General features: G+C 58.7%; 1 protein-coding gene across 16 annotated transcripts in view; it reads right to left on the bottom strand.

Annotated features, from left to right (window-relative positions):
• Positions 1-596: 596 nt before the first annotated feature.
• DNM1 (dynamin 1) overlaps positions 597-11,681 on the bottom strand; it is a 51,707-nt gene continuing 40,622 nt past the window's right edge. For 2 of the 16 annotated variants that reach the window (XM_039474837.2, XM_039474836.2), the window contains exons 16-23: positions 9,319-9,428; positions 8,291-8,402; positions 7,532-7,543; positions 6,706-6,876; positions 5,444-5,685; positions 4,862-5,077; positions 2,675-2,711; positions 597-1,189 (exon numbers count right to left, since the gene is read on the bottom strand). In XM_039474837.2, coding sequence (XP_039330771.1) covers positions 2,690-2,711; positions 4,862-5,077; positions 5,444-5,685; positions 6,706-6,876; positions 7,532-7,543; positions 8,291-8,402; positions 9,319-9,428 — 885 coding nt within the window. In that variant the 3' untranslated portion in view covers positions 597-1,189; positions 2,675-2,689. Of the gene's footprint in view, positions 1,826-2,670; positions 2,712-4,857; positions 5,078-5,443; positions 5,686-6,705; positions 6,877-7,531; positions 7,544-8,290; positions 8,403-9,318; positions 9,429-11,681 lie in introns of those variants that run through there. The other 14 variants (XM_074395396.1, XM_074395395.1, XM_039474834.2 and 11 more) reach the window with 11 other exon arrangements.

Here is an 11,681-nt window from a genome sequence, read left to right as displayed (position 1 = left end):
CTGCTTGGCCTGCCATGTTCCTCCTGTTTCCCTCACTGGGTCCTGGAGTTTGTGCCATTGAACAGGAAGCCCCAGAGTGTCTAAGCATGTGCAGCTGGGCTGTTGGGACCTTCTAAGCCTGTTACCTGTCTGAACTATGCTGCCTGGTGATACCTGGGGGATTCCATGGGGACTGCTATGGCACCTACGAGGGACAGTCCGGTCCTTATGGCCAACAGGCTCAGATGCCTGATGTAGCGGTGGCCGAGAAGGCAGGGTGTCAGCACCCAATGGCACTGACTTTCCATCCAGCCCAGGTGTCTTCTGTTCCATCTCCCTGCCTCCATTGCCTGTCTGTGCCCGGTGGCCTGTTCTGACTATCCCTCCAGAATGCAGGGTGCCCCGCAGGCTCCCTCCAGGCTGAGTTCATGGCCCTGCCCCCTAGTGGCCAGAGCCAGCTTCACAGGATGAGAGCCAGCTAAGCTCCAGGGGCTTTCCAGGAGGAGTGTCCCTTGGAGAGGATGTGGTCTTTTCACTGTCCCCAACAGCACCCTAGACATGGCTTAGCCCTTCCCCTCCCCTGAGCTCCAGAGAGAACACAACCAGCAGAGGAGACATTCCCCATTATCCAGAAATGGGTTTTATTCTCAGCCGAGGGACAGCAAGACTGGTAGAGACTGTTAGGCCACACGGCTGCCTGCACAGCACCCCCATGCTTGGTGGGGGGTGGAAGGAATGGCGGGGGCTGGCTGTCCACAGGCCGGGCATGACAGGGAGGCTCACTGGAGGTGGCACACTTTGGAAGGGGGATGTCGGGGGACAGCGTTCTCTTGTAGTTGGGCCACAAGACTCCACAAGGACAGCACGGTGACTGATTCCCAGCGCTAGAGGTGAGGCGGTCGGCCATGTGTAGGTGTGTATATATATGAATATTTATAGATATTTATAGAACAGGGCAGGGGCATACCACAGAGGGGGCACAAGTTTTCACCAACGGTCACGCCTGGATGTGTGTCAGCTCACCACTACAGCAGACTAAGTCACAGATGAAGGGAGCTGGCTTTGGGGCTGGGGGAGCCACTGTCAAGTCACAGAACAGCTGTCCAGGCAGGCTTGGAAAGGGAGGTCTCCGAGAAGAGGAGGGTCTGTTTAGAGGTCGAAGGGGGGCCTGGGACTCTCAGGACGGGATGGACTTGCCTGACCCGATCGGCTGGCAGTTGGAGAGAAAGCAGAGAGAAAATGGGAGAGAAAAAAGCGAGGAGAGAGCTGGTAAGGCAAGTGCAGCGCATGGCTGGCCTGGCCGAGTTGCAGCAGTGGTGGGAAGGTGGGGGAGGGGAGGGTGTGAGATTCCTGGAAAAGAGGGACTGGAAGGGAAAGGGGGGGAAGATGGAGGGAGGAGGCGGAGCTTCACAGGTAGTGCCTGGGGGCTGCTGCGGCCCTCCCCACCCCACACACACTGGCCTCTCACACGGCACCCAGGCAGTGCACCTGCAGTTGAGGCTGATGCTCGGCCCCCTCGAGCTTCCCTCTTTTCTGGTCACCCTGTCTTCCAACCCACTGGCCTGGGGCCACCCCTTGCTTTGGGGCGCCCCACACAACAGCCATCAGGCCTGATGCGGAAAGAACACTGCTTGAACCAGGAGGACGAAGCTAAAAGGGATGGCTGGAGGGAGCACTGGAGGCCCCTCTGGGTGATCAGAAAACCCAGGACCCTCTGAAGGGACCCTGGGGGAGGCAGGGAGGGCAGGCAGCTGGATGCCAGTAGCCATAGACTTATAAGTCTAAGAGGGGAGCCTCAGCTGGTCGGGGGGCTGCAGGTCGCGTAGGTGAGGCTGGGCCCTTCCTGCTGGGAAAAGCAGAAGAGTGAGAGTCAGTGGCAGGAGAAGTGGGGGTGGGATTGCTGGGCGGAGCTCAGCCCGGCCAGCAGGCACAGTTGTCCCCTTGGCTGAATGGCACCCTAGGAGTGTAACAGGCCAAGGTGTGTGAATCCGCTGGCTGGCTATGGTGCTTCAGCTGGGGTCAGGGACACTGCCTTCAGTCACACCCTAGCAGCTATGACGGTACCTAGGAGGGAGGGAAGGGGGCTGTGTGTCCCTGCCTGGCCTGTGAGATGTGTCGTGGAATGACCGTGTATATGGGACTTTAAAGCTTTTACCCTAGATCACCACTGGATTGTCTGCAGATAGAGGGTGGGACTCTATCACCCCTGCTCTGCAGTGGATTTGGTTCTCGACGCTCCCAGGCTGGGAGCTGGATGCCCTGTCCCGGCAGCATAACTCAGACTGCACAACAGGCACAGCATGCCCAGGATGATATTCCTAGGCCTCTGGCCGCCTCAAGAGTCCAGCCCCACACACAACCGCCTCCAAGCTCCCAGCCCTTACACCGTAAACCATGAGCTCTCTGCCCTCTCCAGAGAGCACCCATGTCTGCCAGGTTGAGTGCGGAGCCTGTTCCAAGGGCCCCTAGGCTCAGCCATGGAGGCCCTGGGCAGTGGCACTGAGTCCCGAGGCTCGCTGGGAAGGGAGGTGAGAGCCAGTGGCGCAAGGACAGAAAGAGAAAAGAGCAAGTCTGCAGCTGCAGAAGGGAAGGGTGGGGAGCCTGGCTCTGAGGTCCCAGGTGCGTGCCCCTTGTGGAGCTGGTGCAGCGGGGCAGACACACCATTCATGCAGCAGGCGGTGAGGCATGTACCTACCATGGCTGACGCTCCTCAGGGGTCACTGATAGTGATTCTGAAAGACAGCACGAAATCAACATGGCAGTTCACACGCACGGGTGGGGCAGGCCTGGGGGTGGGACACACACACACACACACACACACGCCTGGGCGTGCACACACATGCTGTGAGGCCCCATGGCCTGCATGCACACGCTAACACACATGCCCACAAACAACACGCATACGCCTCCTTCCCCGCCACCTCCCGGTGCCCAGCACCCTCACCGGCCGGCGCGTGCAGCATGGATCTGGGGCATGCAGCCACCCGGCACACTGAAGCACACACGTGGGCAGAGTCACAACACAGAAGCTCGCCCGCACACAGAGGCATTTGCACCAGCTCCTTGCACACTTGTGCCTGGTGTGCTTAGAGGACCACCCGTGCTGCTCATGGAGACAGGGCTTGCTTGCTAATGTCCAGCTGTCATTTCTCCACCTAAGAGCCTTCCGTGGCTCCCTACTGCCTACAGCATTGAGCCCCAACAAGGCGAACTCTTTGGACTTTGAAGGTTCTCCACCTCTTGCCCCACCCTCCCCACAGAGCTCTTCCTCATTCTGTCTCTGTTCTCTGCTTTGGCCAGTGGCTGTCCTCGATGCAGTCCACACTACATCTCTGCCCACACTGCAGCTCTTTACCCAGATACCCTCCCGATTCCTTGCCACATAAGCCTATCTCAGTCATGCTTCGGACTGCACTGAAGTCAGGTTACCTTGAAGAAGCTCTCCCAGACTACTCTTTTCCCCAAGGCAGGTCCATGATTTGCCCAATGTTTTGCATGTGTTAGCAAGACTGGAGTCAGAGCAGGCATCAAACCTTACATCCCATATGGCACACCACACCACAGACCTGAGTGCCAAATACCCTGAAGAGTCTGAACTCAACGTTGGCAGTTAGCAAAGTGCTCCTACGGTCGCATCTACAGTTAACATAGCATCCCTATAAGCCACTGTCTCCCTCGATCCCCACAACCACCTAGGTAGAAAGGCAGAAGGTCATCATTTGATAGAAGGGCTGCTGAGGCTCTGGGAGGGAAAGGGACTTGCCTAAAGGCCCACGGTGAAGCAGCATCTCTGGACTTCCAGTCCAGTGCTCTTACCCAATATCATGCTGCTTGCCTCTACCCATCTGCTTTGGTCATCAGAGCATCATAGGGCAAGCCCCAATCCCTACCTCATTTTTGTTTATGTGCTAGACCTACAGCCCTACCCTCCAGCCATGTGGAAACAAAAACAGACGCTATGGTTCTGGTGTGTTATTCCTTAGAGAACCTGGCCAGTGGAAACAGAGCAGACTGGGAATCTGAGGGAACTTCCCTGAAAGAGGGTCATGGTTCAAGAAGGTCAAGCCAAAGGATGTAGTAGAAAGCTTTTCCCTAGAAATCTCTAGGAATGAGGCAGGCTTCAGTCACTCCCATCCCTGCCCCTGCTGCCACCCCTGCACATTGGTTTAGAGTGGGTAGTGCCAGAAGTTCCGGGGGGCCTGGGGGAGGGGGAGCCATCAGATTGCCCATGGCCCCAGGCTCCTTCCTCACCTGCTCCTGTCCTAGCCGAGGCCTGGGTGCCATTCTTACACTCTCACACTCGTGTGCACGCCCACACACACATCACACACCTTGCTAGTCACACAGTCACAGCCTGGCCTCTGCTCCTGTGGGCCAGTGGCAGGACACCCCCTGGGATGGCTCAAAGGAGTAAGGACTGGGAAGTGGGGACATCAGGGTAGCTGAAGGAAATCCACACACCCAGAGCAGATCGGGGTTTAGACTCAGACCTCAGGTAGGTTTCCCAGGGGCTGGGAGAGGAATTGGACGGAATGGAGGATGGAGGACAGCGAGAAGAAAGGAGGAGGAATGCAACGTGTGGGCGGCCGCCAAGAGTGAAAATAGAGGGAAGCGCCATGCAAGTGCTGGAAAGAAGGGGGCAGGTGGGACGAGCCCCACAGCCCCTCCCCAGAAACGACCACCTCCGGGACTCAGCGCTCTGGAGGCAGGCTCCGCCAGCCCTCGGCCACACGTGGCGTGGCTCCGGCACCCAGAGTCCGATTGCTTGGGATGGAAACGGCCGGTTCTGGCGGCCAGGTCCGATGCTCTGGAATCCAGCCCCATTTCCCTCCCGGCCACGCCCGTCCGGCGGCCTCTGCCGCCGCATTCAGGCCCTACTCACCTGGGGACCCCAGGCGGGGCGCGGTTGGGGCGCGAGGGCACCTGAGGGGGAGGGCCGAAGGGATCAGGGGAAGCCCCCGGCCTGGAGGGCACGGGGGGCGCCCCCCCCAGGGCGGACCCAGCAGGCGGAGGCCCAGGAGCAGGGCCCCGCGATCCGGGCCGGGCTGGGGGCACGGCAGGGGCTCGGCGCTGCGGCGTGGGGCTGGACGTGGGCGACCTGAGGGCGACAGGGAGCAAGGAACAAGGAGAGGCCAGATGAGCGGCTCCGCCCACCCCGAGGCCCCGCCCCAGCCCAGTGCAGGCCACGCCCATGCACGCAAGCCCCTCCCTACCGCGCCCCGAGGCGGTCGCTGGAGCTTAAGCCCTGCCCCCAGCGGCGCCACGTCCCAGCTCCACCCCGCCCCGCAGCCAGCGCTCCACGGCAAGCCCCGCCCCGCAGCAAGCCCCGCCCTCTCTAAGCTCCGCCCCTCGCTCCAGGTGGGAGCCACCCCGGTGACGCGGGCGCGCCACTGCCCGGTCCCGGAACTCATCCCGCGGGCCCCGGGCTGGGGGGCTTTGGGGCCGTGGGGGCCGGCCCTGGTACCTGCGTCCGGCCGGTACGCTCTGCACCTGCAGCCAGGAGTCGTCCACGGGCGGGGGCATAGGCGTGCTGACGGTGGTCGTATTGATGTCGCCGATGATGCTGAGCGCCTCCTTCAGCGCGTGGTACATGCGCAGCATCTCATCGCGCCGCTGTGCCTGCTCCGCCGACTCCTCCATGAGCGTGTTCTGGTCCCCACATGAGTACAGGTTGGCCAGCAGCTCCGAGAAGATGAACTCCTTGGTCTGCGAGTGGGCAAAGAGGGAAGGAAGGTGGGACCTCCCCATCCCTTGTGCCGCCCTGGCCGCCCCGACTGCGCTGGACTTGAAGCCCAGAGTATGGCTTTTCAGACGCGGCTCCTACACTGCTTAGACTGGAAGATCTGACTCCCCACCGCCCTTTTCTCATTCAGATGGGTACACTGAGGTCCAGAGGAAAAGTCACCTGACCTAGGTCACAGATCTGGGAGGGGACTTAGGACCTATCATGCCACCAGACCACCTGTCTACTCAGTTTTGTTTTTTCCTTTGAGACAGGGTCTCCCTCTGTCGCCAGGCTGGAGTACAGTGGCGACATGACCACTTACTATCTTCAACTTCCTGGGCTCAAAGTGATCTTCCAATGTCAGCCTCTCCAGTAGCTAGGACTACAGGCACGTGCTACTACCAAGCCCAGCTATTCTTTAAAATATTTATGTAGAGACAAGGTCTCACTGTGTTGCCCAGAATAGTCTTGAACTCCTGGGCTCAAGTGATCCTCCCGCCTCAGCCTCCCAAAGTGCTGGGACTACAGGCATGAGCCACCATGCTCAGCACTTCCTTACATTTCTTTTTCTTCTTTTTTTTTTTTTTTTTTTTTGAGATGGAGCCTTGCTCTGTGACCCAGGCTGGCATACAGTGGTGCAATCTCGGCTCACTTCAACTTCCGCCTCCCAAGTAGCTGCAATTACAGACTTGCACTACCACTCCTGGCTAACTTTTATAATTTTAGTGGAGACACGGTTTCACCATGTTAGCCAGGCTGGTCTCAAACTTCTGACCTCAAGTGATCCACCTGCCTCGACCTCCCAAAGTGCTGGGATTATAGGCCTGAACCATCGCACCCAGCCCCTCATTATATTTCTATTGGACAGCTCTGGTCTGGACCATGCCTCCCTCCATGGACCTGGTCCCATGGGGCTGGTTGGCATCTTCCCCAGGCCAACATGGCCACCTGCGTTCCCAGTGCCACTGGACCTCCCTCCCACCATGCAGCGGTGCACGCACATTGTTAATCATGAGGTGCATAATGGTCTTGGGCATGAGGTCCCGCACGGTCTTGTTGACAATGGCCATGTATGAGTCCACAAGATTCCGGATGGTCTCCACCTGCCGTTCTAGCTGTGGGTCCATGGAGTGCATGAAGCTGTCAGAGCCATTCTCCTCAGTCTCGCTGGCCTGCCGTGGAGAACACAAGGGCATCAGGGTGGCCAGGTCATGCAGCCAGGCTCCAGGCATTCCCAGGATCTCAGCCCCTCCAAGGGCATCTGGAACATTGAGGCATAGAGAGAAGCGGCTGGCCTTGAACACACACCCAGCTCCCCATCCCTTGTGCCTCTCAGGACCCTAGACTCCCCTGATTCAGCCTTGTCTTGGTTTTGACTCTAGTGCCTAGAGTTTGCCTCAATTTCCCAATCCAGAAATTATGATTATTATTGTTATTATTTTGAGACGGAGTCTTGCTCTGTCACCCAGGCTGGAGTGCAGTGGCACTGTCTTGGCTCACTGCAACCCTCTGCCTCCTGGGTTCAAGCGATTCTCCTGCCTCAACCTCCTGAGTAGCTGGAATTACAGGCATGCACCACCATGCCTGGCTAATTTTTGCATTTTAAGTAGAGACGGGATTTCACCATGTTGGCCAGGCTGGTCTCAAACTCTTGACCTCGTGATCCGCCCACCTAGGCCTCCCAGAGTTTACAGGCGTGAGCCACCGTGCCTGGCCCCAATCCAGAAATTAGAAAAGAACATCTCCAGGTCCTTGGCTTGAAAACCTGGCCAGAGCTGGTGCCAGGCTGCAGATGCCTGGCAGGAGGCAAGAGAAGGGCACACTCACTTTCTCCTTGTCCTGGGAGGCCCACACACCAACATTGCCGCCGCCGCCGCCGCCGCCAGGGAGCACAGCCGAAGTAGACATGCACAGAGAGGAAAAGGGGAGAGATTGAGTAAACCTGAGACACTGCACCCCAACTCTCAGGCTACTCTAGACATTGCCACAGTGAAACAGGGGAGAAAAGAGAAGGCAGTCACAAGAAACCACCATCATAGAAAAGGGATGCAGGAGCCGGGCGCGGTGGCTAAAGCCTGTAATCCCGGCACTTTGGGAGGCCGAGGCGGGTGGATCACGAGGTCAAGAGATCGAGACCATCCTGGTCAACATGGTGAAATCCCGTCTCTGCTAAAAATACAAAAAATTAGCTGGGCATGGTGGCACGTGCCTGTAATCCCAGCTACTCAGGAGGCTGAGGCAGGAGAATTGCCTGAACCCAGGAGGCAGAGGTTGCGGGATTGCACTCCAGCCTGGGTAACAAGAGCGAAACTCCGTCTCAAAAAAAAAAAAAAAAAAAAGAAAGAAAGAAAAAAGAAAAGGGATGCAGGAAACTCCATCTGCGGCAGACACGGAGACACAGAACTGCCACTGAGGAAGGCTGGGAGAACCAGGAGACAACTCTGGTCTCACCCCCACAGTGGGCAAGGGGAGAATTCCTCTTATTTCTGAGTGGAAACATGGCATGACTTGGCATCACTGAGGATAGTGCCCCAGGGCCCCCTAGGATCAGCCGCTTGCCCCTCCTCTCCTTGCCCTGCCACTCACCCCAACACGCTCAGGGTACACGCCAGCCCGCAGGAAGGAGGCCTTCCAGCTGTCCACCTCCTCCTGTGTCTCACAGGCCAGTTCCAGCTGCCGATAATCCTTGTAGACGTTCCTGTAAGAAAGGGCAGGCGGTGAGGGCAGATGGGCAAAGCCCATTCCTCACCCATCCCTGGGGGTTAAGGGCATAGCTGGACTTCGTGGTCAACATGCCTGACGCCAGCTCATTTCCTAGCTGTGTGACCCTGGGCAAGTCCCATCCTCTCAGCCTCAGTTTCCTCATTGGGAAGATGGGTTAATAATAATTCCTGCCTTTTCAGGTCACTGTGAGGATTCAGTGAAGTAAGTAGTAAAACGCTTAGAAGTGGACTGAACCTTTGATGAGGGGACAACCATAGTCACTGAAGTCCCTAGCTTGGGGCTCAGACCCCACCAGCTTCCTCCGTGGCTCTCTGAGGACCCCTCTGATGGCTGCTGGACTGAATCCTCATCTCTGAGTAGGCAAGGGCCCACTAGAGTCAGCCTTGGGTCAGGAAGCAAGAGGCCTGGTACTGCCACCGACCTATAGGAAAGTGACAGGAGAGGAGGACCAGGCCTGACTAGGGCTCTTTGGCTCCAGGGCCTGGAAGAGTGTCTCATGCAGAGCAGGCACTATACCAGTGTCTATAGGAAAGGAAGGGAGGGAGGGAGAGAGGGAGGGAGGGAGGGAGGGAGGGAAGGAAGGAAGAGGAGAATGGAAGAAAGGGAGGAAGAGAGGGAGGGAGGAAGGGAGAGAGGATGGAAGGAGGGAAGGAAGGGAGGAAGGAAGAAAAGAAGGAAGGGAAAGAGGGAGAAAAGGAGGGGAGGGGATGGGAGAAGATCATGATACGATGTCTAGCACAAAGCAGGAACTCAGTAAACATCTGTCAACTGAATGACTTGCTGTGGGGCCCGGGCCCGGTTTCTGCCCTCCCTGGATCCTTGTACCCAGCTTCTACTCAGTAAGGGTGGTTTTGGGGCTGCGGCAGCCACAGCCAGGGGCAGACAGGCACCTCTGCTCTGTGTTAAAGAGGGCAAAGATGTGCTTGCTCGACATGAAGCCCTTCTCCACGTCCCGCAGCTTGAGGTTGTCCACAGACAGCATGTATTTCTTCTCCTTCTCCTGTGGGTGGAGAAATGGGTGAGGTTGGCACTGTTCTCTGCCACACCTCACTCCCCAAGAGTCCCCCTGACTGGCCTGGGGCTTCTGAGCATCGGCCCCTCCCACTGCGAAGGTGTGGCCGGATAAAAGCCTGGCCATGGGACCGTAGGCCTGCTGGGCACCGCTGGCCCAGGGGGCTGGCAAGGGGTGGGGAGGCTGAGAGCGGCTCCCACAATCCCTCCCTAGGCAAGTCTTGGATACAAGCCAGGCCAGCCCCAGGCAGGGACCACACTCAGGACTCTCTCGCCCCCGGCCTGGCCGCCTCTGACTTCATTTCCTGACTGCAGAGACCGGCAAGGGGGGCCACCAGCCCCGGTAGCTTCAAAGGGCCGGCTCAGCCCATTCCCCCGAGTGCCCCATGTGTTAGCAATCAGGCAGCCAGCACAAGCCTGGAGATGGTGTGCCTGTGTGTGTAACATGTGTGTAGCTGTGTGTTTGTGCCAATACTTGCAGGCCCAAGTACATACCCTATGACCTATTGTGAGTGTGTGCACATGTGTATCTCGGGGGTGCTCAGCATGAACCACTTAGTGCATATCAATGTGGATTGTGCACACTCTGTGGATGTGTGTGGCAATTATGCAGCCTACATGTTTGCACAACCATGCTGGTAGGACGTACACTGGGGTACACATCTTACCTGCACACGGTGGTGCAATGGGCTGTGTGTTTGCTTTATCTAGAGCTGTCCGGGAGGAGTTACGTGTATCTGTGCACAGGCGCATGGGGTGCTAGGCCCATGTGTGTGCTCAGTGTGGGCACATGTGTATGCAGGCTGCTGTGTCCCAGGGGAGGGGTTCATGGATCTGGGGAGGAGGGACCCCAGGATGGGGCTCTGGGAGACAGGAGGGGTTTTTGTCACCCATGCCTTACTTGCTCACGGGGATCATCTGTGTGGGCCTCGGGGTCTCAGAGGGCTTGGGCCAGAGCCTTGCCTAAGATCTCAGGTGGGGAGCTGGGTTTAGGGGGACCTTGCTCCCTCATCCTGGCGTCATCCTGCCCACCCCTCTCTGCCCCCCCATACCCCCCCCCGGCCCATGCAGCCACATAAAGCCCTCTTTATGCCAGGCGGGTGGCCGGGAGCCCCAGAGGGCGGCTGGGGGAGGAGAGGAGGAAGTTGCACACAGGGCCAGGGAACATCTGGAACCGTTCGAGGGAGGCCCCACCGCCACCCGCGCCCTGCGCTTCGGGGTTGGACACTAGGTAGGAGCGGCCTCCTCCCCCCACCCCTCCCTTCCTGCCGGCCTGCCCCCTCCTCAGGCCCCTCCTTCCCAGCCCCAGCTCCCGCTCACCCCTGCCACGTCAAAGGAGGCAGAAGGGGAGTTGGGAGCAGAGCGGGGACCACGGGCTGGCTGGTCTGGGGCTGGGGGGACACGGGCTGGGGTTGTGGGGTTCTCGGATCTCCAGGGGATGGGGCTGAAGCGCCCACCGGACGGACAGACACTGCTGCCTGGATGGACCAGAGGACACCTCCACTCCGTCTACCCAGTGTTTAGACTATCTGTTCAGGACTCCCGAATTGTACAGTAGTCTGCACATTGGTTAGGCTGGGCTGGGTTAGACCCTCGGCGCCGCCGCCACTGGAGAGCTGGACCGACTCCTGCCCGCCATCCCAGAACCGGAGCCTGGAGCCAGGGGATTGGGGGCACAGGGCGGGCTGGGAGGAGGCACAGAGGGATGGGGGAGCCACCCTGTTGTGGGACTGGTGTGGGGTGGCGGTGATGGGGGAAGGGTGGCCAAGGAAGACTGAAAGGATTGGGGGTCGATGGGGACTGGGGATGTGGGCAGCTGCTGGTCTGCCTGAAGAGCCTCCCTCACCCCAAAACCCGAGGGCTGGCGGCTGGGTGGAGGAGAACAGACCACTCTCCCACCAGCCTGGACCACCTCCGTATCCCCAGTGGTCCTAGTGCAAAGACCCACTCAGATTCAACACACACGCACCTTGACACTCACAGCCCCAGACACACATGGGTGCACCTACACTTTCAATCTCACATCCATGTCCCAAACACACACACAAGTTCATGCACATACGTCCACACACACCCTCACAACTGGAACGCTCCCCCATCCTCACATCCCAAAGACATACACAGATTCTCAAACACCCCACACGCACACCCTCCCTCCTGGAGCCCCCTCCCCCCACACACCTGCATTTCCACCCCGAGCACAGCGACATGTGCCCAGAGTCACTCCACAGGCACACAGATT

The sequence above is a fragment of the Saimiri boliviensis genome, chromosome 2 (genome assembly GCF_048565385.1).
Source record: "Saimiri boliviensis isolate mSaiBol1 chromosome 2, mSaiBol1.pri, whole genome shotgun sequence".
Taxonomy (NCBI): domain Eukaryota; kingdom Metazoa; phylum Chordata; class Mammalia; order Primates; family Cebidae; genus Saimiri; species Saimiri boliviensis.
Note: the sequence above shows the minus strand (reverse complement) of the source record. Positions and strands in the feature narration are given on the sequence as shown.